The sequence below is a fragment of the Ursus maritimus genome, unplaced genomic scaffold (genome assembly GCF_017311325.1).
Source record: "Ursus maritimus isolate PB19 unplaced genomic scaffold, ASM1731132v1 scaffold_13, whole genome shotgun sequence".
NCBI lineage: Eukaryota > Metazoa > Chordata > Mammalia > Carnivora > Ursidae > Ursus > Ursus maritimus.
Genome location: NW_024423675.1, coordinates 12953518 through 12974207, shown reverse-complemented (window position 1 = coordinate 12974207; position 20690 = coordinate 12953518). Strand labels below are relative to the sequence as shown.

Sequence of the window (20690 nt, the reverse complement as noted above, 5' to 3'; positions counted from 1 at the left end):
GATGCTTTTAGAGGACACAAACAATTTAGTATACGAAAAGCTAAGAGAATTATAATTACAGTTTCACATTAAATGGTCTGCTACTATGAGGCTCACATAAATGGCTTGGGCTTACCTCCTGCTCTACATGCCCTGGAATCTCCAATCTCAGTCTTTGGGTTGCTATTATGTGCCAGTTGGGCTGTATTATATGTATTCATTTTTGGTATGAAATACTGCATATACTAGTTGATAATAAAGGGCAATTTTTGAAAACTCTGTCAGTAGTGAAGTTTCCTTCAGATTTAGATAGGTGTAAACAGGTAACCATTCCTAGAGTGGATTCTTGGTTTCTTTTTTATCGCCTTTTAACACTTGGTTCACTTCGTTGTCCCTTTTCAGGAGCAGGGGCAGGGGAGGGCCAGAGGGAGAGGGAGAATCAGGCTCCCCACTGAGCAGAGAGCCCAAAGCAAGATTGGATTCCAGGGTCCTGGGATCATGATCTGAGCCAAAGGCAGATGGCTTAACTGACTGAGCCACCCAGGCGCCCCAGAATCATTTGGTTTTTACATCATAAGACACTTTTCAAAGAAGCTGTGTATTTTGTACACTGCACTGAAATTTTTTTTTAAAGATTTTATTTATTTATTTGACAGAGACAGATAGCGAGAGAGAACACAAGCAGGGGGAGTGGGAGAGGAAGAAGCAGGCTTCCAGCGGAGGAGCCTGATGTGGGGCTTGATCCCGGAACGCCAGGATCACGGCCTGAGCCAAAGGCAGATGCTTAACGACTGTGCCACCCAGGCGCCCCACTTCACTACAATTTTTTTAAAACTCATCATTGAGTTTTAAATAACTGCTTAACATCACAACTTAAGTGAAGCTAAATGAAATATTACTCTTGAAGTGACAGTGTCTACAGTAAATTACATATCATTCCGGATATTTTAAACACTTTTTATTTCATCTGTATAAAGGTTGCCAATCATATTTCTTTCTGAGTGACACATTTGAAATTTATATAATCTATGTGACTTTTTCTCTTTTTTAATTCATCTTACCTTATAGATGCTTGTGACCACTCCAGAAAAATGGGATGTAGTGACAAGAAAGAGTGTCGGAGATGTAGCTCTTTCCCAAATTGTAAAGCTCCTTATTCTTGATGAAGTTCATTTGCTGCATGAAGATAGAGGACCAGTATTAGAAAGCATAGTGGCACGTACTTTACGGCAGGTAAGAGGAAGTTATTTTTAAGCTTATTTTAGAGGGATGAGTAAGTTTATAAGCTTAAATATAGCATTCAAAAAATATTAATATGTATATTCATGGGAATAAAGATAATTTTAGTATGGAGAAACCTTTAGGTTTTGTTTTCATGTTGAAAGTACTCTTTCTTTCTTCCTTCCAAGTCTTATTTTATTGAAGTCTCTATAAATTAACCAAAGTAAATACAGGAAAATTTCTAAACCATTGTTGCAAAGCTAAGTCTAATATTGACTAAGCAGTATTAAAATATAATGGAACATAGGCAAATATTAGTGATTTCCTCCACTTCTTTCCTGTCTACACTCAACTTCTACCCCCTGAAAAAATCTGAACATGATTTATAATTTTTCTGATATACTAGATAAAATAAAGTATAATCACCTTGTATACATAATCTTAATAATTACTAAAAAAAAAAAAAAAAGACACGTATGCGCTGTCTCTAGTTCCAGAGCTTTGTGGCTATTCATAAATAGTCAAAACAAAAATTGGTAAATTTACCAATGTATCGTGATTATTTTCTACCAGCCCCTCGTTTCATTAAGTAAAAAGTTAAAGTGTCTTAGAATACCCATGAGTATTAAAATGACATTTGTTGGTAGATTGTACATGTATAGAAAATAGATGAAAACTAGTTTTTCAACCTAGTCAAGAACTCTAATTCCTAGACTTTCCATCTCTTACTGTCTTTCATCCATATTCTCCTGGTTTTGTTTTCTTTCTGAAATAGCCAAGACTCCTTTTTCAATAACCTCAACTTATTTACCCCTGACTACCTGGCAAAATTCCAACCATCAGTCAATTGAACCATGTATATGCCTCTAGCCAGGCACTAAGCACGAGCAGAAAAGATCACACAGATATATTTGTAGACTCCAAATTTAGCTGCATCATTGGGATCACCCTGGAACTTCTAAGCTGCTTTTCTTGTTTCCCTAGAGTGAGTCGTTTCCAAGCTCACCAGACTCCTCCCACATTCTTTCCTACTCTGGCCTGCCTCATTCTTACAGGACAATATATTTACTGAATGGAAATAAAAGTCCTTCATGCTTGAATTCCCTTAGTTCCCATTCCTTGCCCTTCTACTACCCACCCAGAAAAAAACCTCAGACCCCTCCCCATATCCATATTTATCATTCCATCCCCTGTTCTTCAATCAGAGGCCCAGTCTCCACTTGCCTTAGACCCCATTCCTTTCATTCCCTCTGTTATCCGTTTTCTTTCCTGTGTGTGTTTAACTTCTCCCATTCAGTGGGTATTGTCTCTTCAGCTTAAAAGAACCGCAAAGTCCTTCTCCTTTTTACCAAAAAACCTCCATCAAGCCTATCCCTCTCCAACAACTTCTGATTAATAAAGCTCTTTTTACCACCTGTCTTCTGGAAATACTAATCTATATTCACTGCTTCTCCTTTGACTTCCAACCATTGCAGACTGGTTATTGTTCCAACAGGGTAATAAAATGGTTTTACCAGGATTGCCCTTCTTCAAATTGAAAAGACAGTCCTCAAACCAAATCTTTTTTTTTTTTTTACTTTTTTTACTTTTTAATACTACTCATTTTTTATATTTGATATAATTTATCATTTTCTTAGTCCTGAAACTTTTATTCCCTTTGGTTCCATGATGTCACTTTGCTCTGGTTTTCTTCACATGATTTTTTTTCCCACCTACTTAACTGCTCTTACAGGCTCCCTTGCTGTCCCCTTTTCTCATCCTTGAAATATTTACATTCTCCAAGTCTCTGTCACTTGTCAAATAACACTTATTTGCCTGTGTCACCTAAATCTTTATAGTCAAATCTTTTCCCGACTTTTAGCCCTATCCAAATGCAGTTGTACATTTCTATTTTGATATCCATAGATATCTTTGTTAAACATGTCAGAAACTCTGCCATCTTCTCTTGTATGCTTATATATGACATCCAGTTGGTTCTCAAGCCCAAATCCTGGGAGTCACACTCAAGTTTTCCTTCTTCCTTAATACTCTCTCTCACACCAATCATTAGTTAGATATCACTTCTTTTATATTTCATATGCTAAGCAGCTCTGATCCAGGTCTAGGTATGGGAATTTAATATAAAAAATGAAGTCCAAAATTTTAGGAAGTTAATATTGCATTTTAAAATGCTTTAAAATAGTGTGTTTTCATCTGGTTAATCCACCATAAAATTCTAGGTGGTTAATAATTTAGCTGTATCAAACAAAACTCTTAGTACATTAAAGAAGATATAAGAGAGCATTTTTTAATAACCTTGGGATAGAGAAGCTCTAAGCAAAATGCAAAACCCTAAAGGTTATAAAGGGACCATGTGGTACATTTGGATATCTAAATATTAAAAACTATTAATAGTTATTATAAATTAAGAAATACAAACTTTTTAAAAATTTGGAGAAAGCATTTCATGGTAGAAATAAACATACTGAGCATTATAGAAAAGATGCTTAAAAGGACATGAGAGTTTTATCAGATTGGCAAAAGTGAAAAAAGAACGTAATTTGAAAGCACCCACTAAAATCAACCCTGTGGTTTTTACTTCTAGGGATCTAATGTATGGAAATAACACAAACACATACATATAATAACACCAGTGTTCACTGTAGCTTTCTTGTTAATGCAAGATATGTTAGAAGCAACCCAGATGTCCAACAAAAGATGAAATGGTTTAATAAATTATATTCATGCCATAAAATGCTACATTGCAGCCTTTTTTTTTTAAAGATTTTATTTATTAATTTGACAGAGACAGCCAGCGAGAGAGGGAACACAAGCAGGGGGAGTGGGAGAGGAAGAAGCAGGCTCCTAGCGGAGGAGCCTGATGTGGGACTCGATCCCAGAACGCTGGGATCACGCACGCCCTGAGCCAAAGGCAGACACTTAACGACTGCGCCACCCAGGCGCCCCTACATTGCAGCCTTTAAAAAGAATGAAGTAGAGCTGTATAAACTGGACTTAAAAGATATGTTATATTCTCATCGAAAAAGGAAGCTGTCCTCTATGTGTAGCACAGTCTCGTTTATGTAAAGAAAAAATGTGCAATACATTTGTATTCTCAATTCATTTAGTGAACATATGCCAACCACATAGTTCCTGGTGCTATGGATATAGTTAACAGAGTTCTTGCTTACATTTAGATTTTAGGTTTGGGTAGCGTAGGATGCATATTCATGGAAGGATACGCTACAAAAACTATAAAGGTGTTTTGATAATAGAGATGGAATTCGACGGTTGTTGGGACATGTTCATATTTTACCATATAAATTAAAATTACATGTATACATATACACATAAACATGCATAAAACACAAAGGGTTGAAATATTCAAAATGACAAAAATCAGAGATTTTAGCTAATATCCGACTTAAGAATTTCAAGGATACAGGTAGTTGTGAGACACAGGTGAAGCACGGAGAAGCCTGGAACTCCCGTCACTCTTTCTAGGGCCTTTCTTGCCATTTTGGATTGGTTCTGGACCAGATTTTATATAGGAGTTCTCAAAAAGAAGCATGCAGGGCATCATTTACAGAAAAGAGAGCTATTTTAATCATAAAATGTTTTTATTTTATAGCATGATACTTATATAGCTTAGTGATGTTTTTTGGGAGCCATACCATAGGAATCCATACATTCTAGGATTATTTACATTGAGCCACCGAGAGAGACCACATCCATCAGCTAAAAACATTATGAAGATAAGGACTTTCCTCTAACTGTAGAACATTAGAAGTCAAGTGAATATCATTAGTACGTTTACCAGGAGGTCATTAGCAAGTGTACAGGGATTTGACTAGGACATCTTCCTTTCCTGAGTACCCCCAGTTAAGGGAGCAAATAGATTCCAGGCCTGCTACTAATACTTTTGTATATATGTACACAGACACATGACATTATGTATTTTATATATATAAATGCAATATATATAAAAGCAATATAAATTTATAAATATTTTGTTATTATTTATAAAGGTATAATTTTCTATATATAATATATAAATATATAAAGTATATAAAGTTAAATATATATAAACTAAATATATAAAATATATATTTGTTTATTGCATATGTGATGCAATTATAGAAATGTATATCTTAATATATGATACAGGAGTATATATTGTATATAATATAGATATATAACACCTAAATATATAATATATTCATCATACACATTAATATCTCCATCATATAATGAAACTCTAGTTGTATGGTTTATCACCCCTATGCTTTTAAACTATTGATGGCTTGCTATTTGTTATCTTAAGAAAAATGTTTAAATTCCTTATCTGGACATTAAAGATTATTGGAGCTGTGATCTATTTGTCTAATTTTAACTTCTACATATTCCTTAGCTATAATAGGTTCCAGCCACACAAAACTATACATTCCTTTTTCCCCATTTCTTTTCCAATACCATTGACTCATTTTCAGAGATGAAATTCATCTCACTGGAGGCAGAATGCATTATTGGTTATGAGATTAGGGTTATAAATGCAAAATTATATATCTTTATCACTCCACACGTTCATCTGTTGAAAACCTGCTGTTCTTTTGAATCTGCCAAATATCACTTCTTCTATTAACTGTTTCCTAGTTCGCTATTCAAAATGAATTACACCTTTTCTGTATTCCCTCTCTGCTCCTTTACTTTGCACATTTTTAGCACTTATCACTGTCATCCTTATTATTTCACAACTTGCTGTAATTAATTCTGTCTTCATTTGTATCTTTTACTAGATTTTAATATCCTTGATAGAGGGTCTATGTGATTCTTCTTATATTCTTAATATGCTATGACAAAGCACATAACTATGTTTATTAAAAAGCAAAGTTCCTGTTTTTATTTGTTGCTTTTGATTACCAGATATTCCCAGTAGATGGCAGTGTTTTATATAGCACGTCAACACTTGTAACTAAGGGAAGCACCATTAGAAGCTATTCTAATCCAGTGTAGATTGTGTTCAGGTTCTGAAATTGTGTGGTGGTCTTAGGAACCAAATTCACAACACACTTGGCATGACTGAGAGGAATTTGGAAAAGAAAAAGTATGAGAAAGACCAAATCTGTTGTATTTAACAACATTGAACTAATATTAGTTATCTTCTTAACTGTCTGAACTTAGATTTTATCTGAGGACAAACATCATAAAAACTTACTGTGTAGTTTTGGGTTAGTGATACAGAAGAAGCTGTAAAATATTAAAATTTTTATAGTTTTCAACAATTAATACTTTTTAGGTAGATATCTGTAGTTTATAGAGCTTTGAGATTTGGTTTAGAGCATGAAGTTCCAAATTACTCTCATTTAAAAGAAAGTAATTCACATACAGGCTTATTATATATATCGAGAATAATAGGATTATACTTTTAGATTAAAAATAGAGTAGTTTTAAAATGGATTTTTAGCAGAAAAATGTCTGTGGTGTTTGCAGAGTATCATATATTTAACATGGAAATACCCTAAAAATATGTTCAGTAACTTTTATGTTGTAAATAATGATTTTAAAACCAAAAATCGCTTTCATTTCCTTTCAAATCATCACCAGTACTACATAGAACTACTGTGTAATTAAAATCATCATTCTAATCACTGTAAAGGATTCTCATCACAACATGTAAAAGAGGTTTCTTAAGTAATAGGTATTCATTGTTTCCCCTATAGAGGGTACCTTTGTTTTTAGTTGGGTTTGGTTTGGGATTTTGCTGATATCCATACGATTTTTTTAGTGAAAGCAAATTCATGGTCAGATTTTTTTTTTTTTAAGATTTTATTTATTTATTCGACAGAGATAGAGACAGCCAGCGAGAGAGGGAACACAAGCAGGGGGAGTGGGAGAGGAAGAAGCAGGCTTATAGCGGAGGAGCCTGATGTGGGGCTCGATCCCATAACGCCAGGATCACGCCCTGACCCAAAGGCAGACGCTTAACCGTTGTGCCACCCAGGCGCCCCCAGATGTTTTTATATATGTATTTATACTTTAATTTTCATCCATCTCTATCATGTTTTAAACCTTTCTCCTTATGCTTCTGCAAACAGTCCCTGTATGTGTGGATCTCTGTCTTATTCATTATATCCCCACTGCCTAAAGTTTAGGTCCTGAGCCAGTGTTGATGGATGGCTAATTCTGAAAGCATTCCTATTACTCACATTGGACTACTTTTCTTATATGCACTGAGTCTTTTAGCCTGAGCATATTTATCAACAGCCTCCTCAGAAACTTGCTATGAAGTTGTTGATAGTAGCCTCATAAGTTCATAATGATATATTTTAATTACCAAGTGAATAGGAATTTTTGGCCATTTCTTGGTTTTATCTTTCTGGGTATGTTACACTGTAATCAGAGAAAGTGGTCTATATTATTTTTCAGTTTTGGAATTACTGAGTTTTTGGTGACTTAATACATTTAATTGTTACAAAGCTCCTATAGCTATTTAATGTAAATTCCCATGTGTATTTTTCAGTATCGTGGGTAGAAAGTGCTGCTTTCTATCTATTGAATCAAGCTTGTGAAGTATGGTCTACGGAGTCATATATGAGAGGATAATCAGTTGACCTCTAAACTCAGCTCTGTCCACTCTCTCCTCTCACTCATCTACCTTCTGCCTAGCTTGTTCCAATCTCCCTTTGCACATTTACTTTTTCTTCTGTTTGAAGGTTTTTATCCCCGGATCGTCTCTGAAGTATTTCTTTAGCAAGGCTTTTCTTCATTATCCCACCTAAAGTGGGACCCCTCCCATGCTACCTTTTATGCCATTACCCTATTTTGCTTTACACATGGCACTTACTGATACCTGAAATTGCCTAATTTGTTTATGAGTTTATGGTTGTCTCTCTCTCTCTCAAAAATGTCAGTTCCTTGATTGTAAAGACCCTGTTATGTGTGTTGCAAACTGTTATGTTTATTGTTATTTCCTGGTGCCTCCCTTCCCCTACTCTAAAATGCATTTAGGTACACAATTGAAATCTGTTGACTGACTAATGAAATGGCTGACAAAATCCTCTCTGACCTTACTTAAAGTGCTATCCTTCTCCTCTCTAAGGAGTATTTTTTTTTGTTTACTACCTTTTCTGACTATCTGTTGTTATTTATTTTATTCTTGAATCCTTTCTAGTAATAATGAATATCAAGTTGGAACATACTTTGTCCCCTTTTTCTTTGTGAAAGCAGGTTTATAAAATACTCGCTAAAAATCAGTGAATGAACAATAATTTAACAAAATATGATTTCCAAGGCTTATTGAGTTGTTTTCTGGATAATATCACCTAAAGGTAAAACTTTCTGAATTAAATTCAAAAGCATATTTTGAAATTTCGCTTATTTTCTTTTTTTTTCATTTTCTTTTATAAATTTGGCTAGTTTATACATTTTTTTTATAATTTTTACAAACCCATTGATTTGTAAGTTTAATGGAGCAAATGGGTCTGTTTCTTTAACCAGTCTGTAACTCTGCCAGACAAATGTTTGTGTTGATTCAGTACATGATAAACTCAATTTAGGGTTTTTTGCAATGGAGGTTGTTTTTATATCCAGAGAAACACCTTTAATTTGAAAGGAAGGTTGATTTACAAGTTGTAGTTCTTATTCTTTTACAAAAGTGGTAAGAATCCTCTAAGGAGCCATATATATCTCATAGGTAGTGTTTTATTTAGTCAAATAAGCCCAGATATAACCTCTAAACTCATCTCTAAACTTACAGAAAGAGTTTGGAAGTTACAGGGCCACAGTTTCACTTATGCTTATAAGAAACCTTTGTGTCAGGAAATATACCCAGGCATTTGGATTTTTCCAACCTGTATGTGCATTGTATTACAGTATGCAAGGAGAAATCTGGCATTGGTAATTGCTCCCTTAGGTGCAGTAAACTTGAGGATACCAGCATGATACAAGCAGATTTTGAACAAAAAAGAAATTATAGGAAAGTGAAGAAATAAATAAAATATTTACCCAAATGTCTTTCCATGAACCCCCTTATTTTACTTATGGTAACAAGAGAGTGAGAATGACATATATTCCTATATTTAAAAAGATAATAATATTGTATAGCCTTTCGTTAAGGTTAGAAATCTTTTTATATACATTCTCTCATGGGTTGATTAACTTGCCAAGTTCATTCTAAGTCATGTGCACTTTTCAAAATCACATCAGAGGGGCGCCTGGGTGGCTCAGTCGTTAAGCGTTTGCCTTCGGCTCAGGGCGTGATCCCAGAGTCCTGGGATCGAGCCCCACATCAGGCTCCTTCCCTGGGAGCCTGCTTCTTCCTCTCCCACTCCCCCTGCTTGTGTTCCCTCTCTTGCTGGCTGTCTCTCTCTCTGTCAAATAAATAAATAAAATCTTTGAAAAAAAATAATAAAATCACATCAGAGGTTTTCAAACTTTTTTTCAGGTAAGAAACCATTTTCTAAATCAGACTTTTATTTAGAAGCGAAGTATACAAAATATGAAAGCAGAAGAGATATGGGAACACAGACAGAAGGACTATTGTAGAGACATGGGGCTGCAGAACGCCACCCAGTATTTCTGCAGAACCCCCAGGGCTTAGGTGTGAATGGTCCTTTACTGTATCATGCTAATGATATAAATTATTCCCCTTAGGAACGTTTTGTATCCTAATTTAAAATGGGAAGTTTGCATGTGATTAAAATGATTCTTTCTTTTGGCAAATACTAACATCCTGTATTGCTGATGTAGAGAATTTGAATAATGTTATTAATATGGTAAAGTGATCAAACATGTAGAATTGTGTATCCTATGAGTAGATAAATCTCAGGTCTCCATGGGACATTTTCTCAAAGCACAAATTGAACAGATCGTAGTCTTTATAGAATACAATAGAAACTTAGAAATAACTTTTATATGATAAAATTATATATACACATCTATATAGATATATATGCATATATATGCACACATACATACATACATGCATACGTTCTACACTTTTATATCTGCTAAAATGAAGATTGAAAACATAACCAATTGAAAGATTAATCGTCTGCCACTTAGAGATCAGTAAGTGATTATGGAAGGAAGGGAGAGGAGAGAAAGACAGTAGTCTTATACACCCAGAACTATAATTCAGAGTAAGAATTTTACTCTAAAATGAAACAGGAGTGGAAGGACCATAAATAAGTTAATTATTAAATGTTAAATATTAGACAATTTTAAATAGAATATTCTAACGAAAACAAATGGAAAAAATAATAAAGCGGAAAAAATAAAATTAATTATGAAATAGGAACACAATAGAATTTTTTAAAAAAACTAAAATAGTTTTAAAAAAAACTAAGTAGACTAAAGAAACCTCACAAGTCTAATCACAAGTAGAAAACCAATGAATAAATACAATTAGAAATGGTAAAGACCTTTTACAGAATATTTAGAAACTTAAAAAGATGACAGTGCTATAAATTATCATGAATTAGACCTGAAAACATAATTGAGATAGAATCAGACGCTGCTGAGTGCTCATGAGTAGTTAAATGGACAAACTCCTCAACATGTGAGCTCTTTCATGGTCATGTCTGCATTTCTTTTTTTTTTTTTTTTAAGATTTTATTTATTTATTTGACAGAGATAGAGACAGCTAGCGAGAGAGGGAACACAAGCAGGGGGAGTGGGAGAGGAAGAAGCAGGCTCCTAGCGGAGGAGCCTGATGTGGGGCTCGATCCCAGAACTCCGGGATCACGCCCTGAGCCGAAGGCAGACGCTCAACCGCTGTGCCACCCAGGAGCCCCCATGTCTGCATTTCTAACCAGGTCTTCTATCACCTCCCTTCTCTAGTTCATACCACTAGTTCTAAGTGCGGCCATCTTTTAACTCACCGTCTTAAACTCACCGTCTTTTCTGGCCTTCCTGCCTGTCTTTTGTTCTCTCAGATTAGAATGTCAGCAACAATTACCTGCACTCAGCATGCCTTCCCTGACTTACCTGGGTTTAATTAGTGATCTCTCTCCATTATTCTCACAGTTTTTAGAAAGTGCTGCTATTAATAGGACACATCACAATGTTTGCTGTCATTATTACATATAGACTCTAAGCTCCTGCTCTGTTGGCACTGTGCCTGTCATTAAGAGCTTAGTAGATAGTTGGTGAACAAATTAAATTAGCGTTGTCAGCAGTGCTCAGAAACAAAATGAATGTATTATACTACACCAATGAACAGAAAAAAATGTGGCTTGATACATTTTTTGAGTAGTTTATAATTTTTCCCCACATTTTGGCTGTTACTCCTTGTAATCAAACTTTCTGTTATGAGTATAAAATTATTTTAATATAAAGTGCTTAATAATAATTTGTTAAGCCAATTTGAGAACTTTTCCTCTGTGATGATAGAACAGTTAGTCGTGTTTGTTTCTCAGAAATTCGTCTGTTTTACTGATACGCTCAACTATATGTTACTATGACATACTAAGAGGAATACTATAAAATAGGTAAAGAATTATGGACTGAGTAAGCAGTCTGTAATTAGGGAAGGAAAATGCTGATTTTATAAATGAGTCTTCAAGAATTTTTTTTAAAAGATCCATGGAGAAGCACCTGGGTGGCTGAGTTGGTTAGGCGTCCGGCTCTTGATTTCGGTTCAGGTCAGGATCTCCAGGTTGTGAGATGGAGCCTTGCATCAAGCTCTATGCTGGGTGTGGAGCCTGCTTAAGATTCTCTCTCTTCCTTTGCCTCTGCCCCTCCCCACCTCTAAAAAAAAAAAAAGAAAAGAAAAGAAACAAAACCAATAAATAAGTAATTAAAAAAACAAAATGTTTAGAATGCCCCTGGAAATAACTTTTCATTGAATCTGTTGTAACAGTTTCAAATATTTCTGTCATGAAGTTGTCGTGCATTTTAAATTTAAATTTGTAAAGCCCTAGAAATATTTTACCTTACTTATTTTAGACTTTTATGTTTTTAGTTTTTAGCACCTGAAATTATAAATTGGTAAAATTTAGACTAAAACCTAATCCATGTATGTCCCTTACCTTGCTACATTTTTAGATAACAAAACAAAACAAAAACCCATTTAACTAATAGGATTTTCCAGTTCAGGAAATCTACTAAAATAACATTTTAAATTATTTTATATTATTCTTAATGCCAGGTTTAGGCCAGTTTTTTTTTTTCATAACATCTGTCTTTTAGACTATATGTTGTTATTACATATTGGTGGGGGGAATCTTGTTTTATTGTAAATGTTTCATACTCTATATTTATTAAAAGTTATTCCAAACTCTATAAAAATCCAAATGGGTTGAATTTACATCAGACATTAAATAATATAACCCATGTAGGTGGAATCCACACAGAGTATGATAAGAATTCTTGGGCTGTCTGCGACCTTACCCAACTACCTCGATGTTGCTACATTTTTACACGTTAATCCCTGTATTGGACTTTTCTACTTTGATGGCCGTTTTCGACCAGTTCCTCTTGGACAGACATTTCTGGGGGTTAAAAGTGCAAATAAGGTAAATATTTTTTTTAATAATATACTTTTCTAAAGCTGTTTTTGTTGATGTATTGTTTAATGCTTGCTTGGGATTTCTCCATAAGACCTAATCTGTAGGATTACAAATTGAACGGCTTAGACAAAATCAGGCACACTTCTTTAACTATATGTAGTCGAAAAACTCTTTCCAAAGTTGCTTATAGTTTGCATTGCTATTATCAATGTATATTTTGTATTCTTAGCTAAGAATACAAGTTATTTATAACATAACTTTCAAAAAGTTATTTTGTGTGTGTGTGTATGATTTATTGACCTTTAAGAACAGAATTTTTTGTTTGTTTTTGATGTAGTGTTCCATAATTCATTGTTTGAAAAAGTTATTTTGATATGATTGGAGGCTGGTATGAAATAATAAAAGGCTCTCATTAAACCAGTAACACACATTTTGATACGATATTCATCTAAAATAAACAATACATTTTATGCAATTGAAAAATAATTCCTAGTCACAACTATTAATGGAGGTGTTCTATTTCACTTTTAATATTTTATAATTACCGTATTAATAAAGAATGAAATTCCTTATAATGCTTTTAAAAGCTTGTTTATAGTACTACTGTGTACCATTTACAGTATTAGGGGCTTATTTCAGACTTCTGTAATATTGTGAAAGAATACTGTACTTTGCTCAAAATTTATGCATTTAATATTCTGTTTAATGACCCTTTTTTTTTTCTGTAGAAGAAATAAGGTTAAGAGAAGATTCACATGCCTTATGACCTCTTCATAAAAGAAAATAAGATGGAATCATGTGTTATTGTGTCAGCCTTGGTCTTTAATGTATTGCATTACTTGTCTAAAAAAATTTTTATTAGTAGAGTAGGGTCATTTTACCTTATACTATTACAAATAAATAAAATACTCAGCTAAAAAATACCAGAAGTGACTGTCACTACAGTCTATGCTCCATCTACGTTGCATCAAAGTATCTTTAGAGTTGTAGGGAGCCATTTCAGACTTACGGACAAAAGAATAGTTCATGTTCATAGTTATGCTTTGCATATTTTATCATTAATTGTTTCTTTTTTTTTTTTTAAAGATTTTATTTATTTATTCGACAGAGATAGAGACAGCCAGCGAGAGAGGGAACACAAGCAGAGGGAGTGGGAGAGGAAGAAGCAGGCTCCTAGCGGAGGAGCCTGATGTGGGGCTCGATCCCATAACGCCGGGATCACGCCCTGAGCCGAAGGCAGACGCTTAACCGCTGTGCCACCCAGGCGCCCCTATCATTAATTGTTTCAAGTGCTTTTCAGTATCACATACTTGTTTTTTTTCAGTCACTTAATATATATTTGATTATTTAATGTATTTTAATGTATCATTAGGACAGATGTAGAGCTGGGTTTTTTTATAGCTTTAGATTGTTCTTTCAGCTTTATAATTTAAATGATAGCAGATGGTTATCACAGAAAGATACAGAGAAGAAAAATTTTTCAGATGCTTTTCAGCCATTTTAAACTTTTTTTTCAATTCTGTCATACAAAGTGGTAAATCACTTAAAGCTAATTAAATTCAAAGTACTTGCACCCTAATATGTTAACATTGTAATCATAAAAGGAATGGCATCAGGTGATTAAACCATCATAATTATTTTGTAAGTTTAGAAAAGTTTGGCAATATTAGAAAAACACTTTTACATATCTTACATACTGTAAATAGTAAATTAATTATATGTATTAAGTATAGATATATATTTTTTGTCTTACTAAAATGTATTATTTTTACACTCAGTGAAATATACAATTGGTAACCATTAAGCATTTCCCCAGGGTGTTGTTTAATATATTTACTAAGCAGTTTTTAGTTGGTCATCTTGTATAGGAGGAAACTCTAGTAGGTTTCTCAGAGTTTTATTCAGAAACACATGATGTGATTCAGTTATGAAAGAACATAGGAAGATGGTGTGCCTGACACCTCTAATTTGAAATAATGGCTTTGGCTGGAACTCAAACTACACTGAAAAAATTATTGTGAGCTGAAGTTGTTTTTGAATCATTAATGGGGAGTAAATTATCTTCTGATTATCTTATTTTACTTAGTCACCACAAATCATAAGAGTAACAGAATGATAAAACATTTACTTTATTAAAGCAGATAATCTAAATCATAGTCATTTCAGATGTGTGTGACATTTTCATCCCCTCCACACTCTTAATAAGTGTTAAATATAGAGATACAGGCAGAATCACGTGCCTGCTCCTTTGGATTAACTGTCTTACCTTTTTGGTTGGAAGTTTTCCTCATCACTAGTAGGGAAAATGAGACCCTCATGAATTTGATATTAAATTTTCAATTAATCTGAAAAATGTTTCTATAGAAAAATACCCCTTTCCATATATATTTACAAAAACAGTATGTTTCCTTCGATTTCAACATTATATACCATGGCATTCTACTAGTAGTGTTTGGGTGATTTTGAAAATTCCTCAAGAAAGTGCCCTAGTTTATAGAATGAAATAGAAGAAACAGGCTGAAGAGTGGGCTTTCCTGGGGAAGGCAGAGAAAAGAACTTAAAATTATTCTGGAATATCTACAACTAGTATATAATCCTTGAAATTGTCTTTAAAAAACTTGGCACATTTAGGAAGTTGGTTACTCTTGAAAGTATTCGATGAGGTATTTTATTTGTACCTTTAAACTATATTGTGTTTGTGTCTTATTAGGTTGTTACGTGCAAGATATTTATATTGCATTTGTTGCTTCTGTGTTCTAGTTAATCTGAAAGGAAAAAAAGCCTTAAAATCTGCAGGTATTTTTGGTAGTTAGAAAGTTCATCATTGCTTCATTTTATATTATTTGTGTTTTAAAAACCTTAAGGTACAACAGTTGAATAACATGGACGAAGTATGCTATGAAAGTGTTTTGAAGCAAGTAAAGGCTGGACACCAGGTACACTTACTTTCTTTTATCCTGTTTTTAGAGAATACTTAATGGTTATAATTATTAATTTTTAGGCTCTTAAAATTTTTCTTCAATTCTGAGATCATGACTGTGAGTTTTTAGTTCTTAATAATTTTTTAGTCCTGTGGTTAGCCATGTAAGTCATAAAATATTCATAGATAATATTATCATCCCAATATTGATAGGTCATGCTATTTTGTTTGCCATTTTATTCAATAGATAAGACAGAGAAGAATTTCATCCTTTAAACTTCTGTGGTTTTGGAGTTTTTTTTAAATCTTTTTAAAAAGCACCAGTCTTCTTTCATACCTCAAAAATTTCAATTTGTATTTTTTTACATAATGTAAAAATTTGAAATGTTACATTATTCTTACTGTTTTCACGAAGTAGTATCAACTGAAATATATATAATAAAGTTTTCTGTTGTTTTATTGTGCTTGGAAGTTAAGCAATTTTACTTTTAAATTCCATTGTTCAAAATGCTCCAATCAAGATTGTTAAAGAAAAAGTGGAATAATAATAATTGCTTACATAAAACTTAATCATCGCCCAATTGTATATGGGTCTTTGGATCATTTTATTTTATTATAGAATTTTTTTCTGTTATTAACCTTTTATGGCACATAAAATTAAATACTTTCTGGTCCTTTGGTTTTTAAATTTGTTTTAAGAGCAGTGAAATCCTTTTCTCCAGACTAAATCTTGTTTCAAGCCTCAGTATATAAACAAATCAAAGATGAATTAAACTTGAAGACATGGAACACTGCCCACTGAGCATCTTTGATGCATTTTGTCCCTTTAAGAAATAGTTTTAAAATCACGTTTCTAACTAATCTGAAGAGAGTGTCCTTAGGTTTAACAATAACTTTTTGGGAAAAGAAATCATGATTAAATTATATAATACTAATGACTTATCTTTCCTAATGATTAGTAAATGTCTGAATCTGCTTAAGTTATATTTATTTTCACTGAATTCTCTCACCAGCCAATGAGACATGTACTATTATCATCATTTGACAGATGAAGACAATGAGGTGCTATACAAAATAAAGTAACATGTTTCCATCATTTCACTAGTGCAGTTGCAAATTCAGTCCATGTGAGTGTGGAGTCTCCACTAACCATTGTGTCGTTATCACTTTATGTGCATTTATTTTATATCAGTGTATTTTTTTATCCTCATTAGGAAGCTGCTTTATGAATTGCATTATTTATTATGTACAAATAAAGAAATGGTAAAGACCAATATTCTTTCTTTAAACAAAAATTACCAAACACCAACTACTTATTCTTAGTCAGGAGCCAGGAAACTTTTTGTGAAGGGCCGCGTAGTAAATAATTTAGGCTTTGCGGGCTTTATGTTCTTTGTTGTAGCGTGAAAGCACCCAAGGACAGTATATGAACAATTGGGCACAGCTGTGTTTCAATAAGGCTTTATTTGCAAAAATAAGCAGCAACTGCATGTGGCTTGTTTTCCAACCTCTGTTCTAGATTGCCTCACAAGATGTATTTGTAGTGAATGTCTGATGATCCTAAAATGTTATCTGGAGAAACATTGACAGCCTTTCAGTGAAAATCCTAAAAGAAAGAAATATCCTGTATAGCCACCAATATTTGTACCTTCTTTGTAGAAGAATAAGATGTTTATATTACAGAAAATTTAAACTGTATTATTAGCTAAGGAACGTAGCTGTGGAATCCAAAACATCTATTTGTATACACTATATTAAAAATGTTAAATAAATATTTAAATGTTTTCTCCATTAATTTTTTTTAAATAGATACTCTTTTTTAGAGCAGTTTTGGGTTCACAGCAAAATTGAGTGGAAAATAGAGAGTTCTCATATAACACCTGCCCCCACATATGCACAGCTTCCTACAGCTGTCAACATTCTGCACAAGAGTGGTACATTTATTTCAATCAGTGAACCTACATTGACATGTCAATATCACCTAAAGTCCATAGTTTACCTTAGGGTTCACTCTTGATGTTCATTCTGTAGGTTTGGACAAAGGTATAACGACATGCATCCACCATTATAGTGTCAGACAGAATAATTTCATTGCCCTAAAAACCCTCTGTGTTCAGCCTGTTCATCATTCCTTCCCATTTACCCCTGGAAACCATTGACCTTTTAAGTCTTTTTAATCTCTCTGTAGATTTGCTTTTTCTAGAATGTCATGCAGTTTGTAGCCTCTTAGATTGGCTTTTTTCACAGTATCTATTTGAGGTTTTCCATGTCTTTTCATGACTTGATATCTTATTCTTTCTAGTACTGACTAATATTCTGCTGTCCGGATATACTACTGTTTATTTATTTACAAACTGAATGGTACCTTGATTGCTGCCAAGTTTTGGCACTTATGAATAAAGCTGCCGTAAACATCTGTGTACAGGTTTTGTGTGGACTTAGGTTTATAAGTTTCTTTGGATAAATACCAAGGAGTGTGATTGCTGGATCATAGATGAGAGTATGTTGAATTTTGTAAGAAACTGCCATACTGTCTGTGTAGCATTTTGCATCCCCACCATCAATGAATAAGAATTCCTGTTGCTCCATAGCCTCACTAGCATTTGGTGATGTCAGTATTTTGGCCATTCTAAGAGGTGGGTAGTGGTATCTTGTTGTTTTAATTTGCATCTCCCTAATGACAAATGATGTTGAACTATTTTCGTATGCTTATTTTCCATCCGAATATATTCTTCGTTGAAGTGTCTGTTTCGGTCTTTGGCCATTTTAAAATCAGGTTGTTCATTTTCTTATTGTTGGGTTTTAAGATTTCTTTGTATACTTTGGATAAAAGTCATTTATCACCTGTGTCTTTTGCAAGTATTTTCTCCCAGTCTATGACTTGTCTTCTCATCTTTTCATCGGGGTCTTTTACAGAGCAGTTTTTAATTTTAGGGGAATCCAGCTCATCAGTTACATCATGGATCATGCCTTTGGTGTTGTATCCAAAAAGGTCGTCACCACACCTAAAGTCACCTAGATTTTCGCCTAGGTTACTTCTAGGAGTTTTATGGTTTTAATTTACATTTAGACCTGTGATTGGTTTTGAGTTAAATTTTGGGAGCGGTATAAGGTCCATGTCTAGATTTATTTATTTCTGTATGTGAACATCCAGTTGTTCCAGCACCATTTGTTGAAAAGACTATCTTTGCTCCATTTTATTTGCTCATTTCTCAAAGATCAGTTGGTTGTATTTATTCTGGGTTCCCTATTCTTTTCCATTTGTTTGGCCATTCTTTAACCTATACTAGAGTGTTTTGATTACCGTATCTACATAGTGAAGTCAGGTAGTATTATTCCTCCAACTTTGTTCTTCAACATTGTGTTGGCTATTCTAGGTCTTCATTTAAGTACGAACTATGAGCAAACATTCTTTTTTCCATAATTTTTTATTGTGATGGGATTTCTTCTATCACAGGAAAATTTTTTTCTAATCTATGATAAATTTCATTATAAATGCGAACCCTTGAAGATTTTTTATCTCTTTTAAAATAATGGAAATCATACTGTAAATACTTTACTATGCATGGAACATATAAACAGATAATTATATTTTGACTCTAGTCAGGAAAACGCTTACTACTCCTTTTGTAATTGAATAGCCTTGAAAATGTTATAAAACTATATGTGACACCACTGGTAGGAATGTTAGTGTTGTTTCTAGAATTAAAAAAATTAAAACAATCATTTGTCTTCCATTACAGTTAGCACTTAATGACCAGATAAGTAGATATTTGTTTCATTACTTTGGAACCCGAGATTGCTTCTAATAGAATTAAATCACTTTTTTTTAGAATAAAAAAAGAAGTTTTTGTGAATTCTTTCTTGGTAAGACTGATAACTACATATATCCATGTATAAACATATACATAAATGTATATAGTTGTAAATACTAATAAAAGTAAATAGCTTAATAATGCCATTAGTGCCAGTACTGTAACTACTTTGGGGCCTTAGGAACTATAGGTCACCCATCTTTTTAACATTATTTGCCTTTATCATGCTGTTTATCATTGTCCTTTAAGTATATTTGTTGTACTAACCCTGCCTTTTTTCATTACATTACAAAATCTTACATTATAAAATATTTCTTTAAAAAATAAAATGCACCCTTATTCCTAAATGTTGGAAAGAGTAGTAGTTGTATCTTCTATTGTAAGTAAGTAAAAATCCAAGTAAATGTAATTTAAAGGATTCCAGGAAGATTATTTCCTCTTCCTCTTCTAGCATAGTTCTTTCACTGTTACAGAGGCTAACATGTCCCCGTAGGAATCATGATTCATAAAATGTGCTGGCTGGAGCTGTTTGGTCAGTAGAGATGAGATCTTACTGCCATTCCTTTCAAGTACGTTACTTTTTAAAAAGAAAGCTGCCAGAGGGCAGGCACTTGCAGTTATAAATTCTAAAAGGACAGGTTGGGATGAAGGGCTGGGTGCACAGCACTGGCTTTCTGTTTAGAAAGGACAGACTCGGATGGGTACCCCAGGGGAGGCTTCGTGCTCCTCTAGGGTGTGAGGAACCTAGGAATAGAGAGTGAACAAAGCTGAGGCAGAAGTTGGGTACAAGCATTACCTTCCCACCTTTTGTGTGCATGTCATGGCATCCACAATTGCCAGCCTTTTAAGGGTACATGACCTCCAAGCTCTCTTCCCCTGTAATCCTGTCTGGCTAAAAATGCACTGTGGGGGGGTGGGGCACCTGGGTGGCTCAGTCATTGAGCGTCTGCCTTTGGCTCAGGTCCTGATCCCTGGGTCCTGGGATCGAGCCCTGCATTGGGCTCCCTGCTCAGCGGGAAGCCTGCTTCTCCCGCTCCCATGCCCCCAGCTTGTGTTCCCTCTCTCACTCTCTCTCTGTCAAATAAATAAATAAAATCTTTAAAAAAATGCACTGTGGATGATTGTGTAGAGTATGATTGCAATTTGAGAGCCCACGGAAACACTTAGGAATCAGGGATTGTGTCCGGATCTGTCCCTTTTTCCAAACAAGAATTAGAGCAGGATAACTGTGGCCCTCTTCAGGCTGTTCAGGCTTCTTAAGAAGTC

General features: G+C 34.0%; 1 protein-coding gene across 1 annotated transcript in view; it reads left to right on the top strand.

The window, feature by feature from the left end:
* The window catches only part of ASCC3 (activating signal cointegrator 1 complex subunit 3), a 321764-nt gene that overhangs the window by 121686 nt on the left and 179388 nt on the right, over positions 1-20690 (top strand). Inside the window, exons 12-13 of the mRNA XM_040627571.1 lie at positions 12519-12695; positions 15554-15625. Of these exons, the coding sequence (XP_040483505.1) occupies positions 12519-12695; positions 15554-15625 (249 nt within the window). The remainder of the gene's footprint in view (positions 1-12518; positions 12696-15553; positions 15626-20690) is intronic.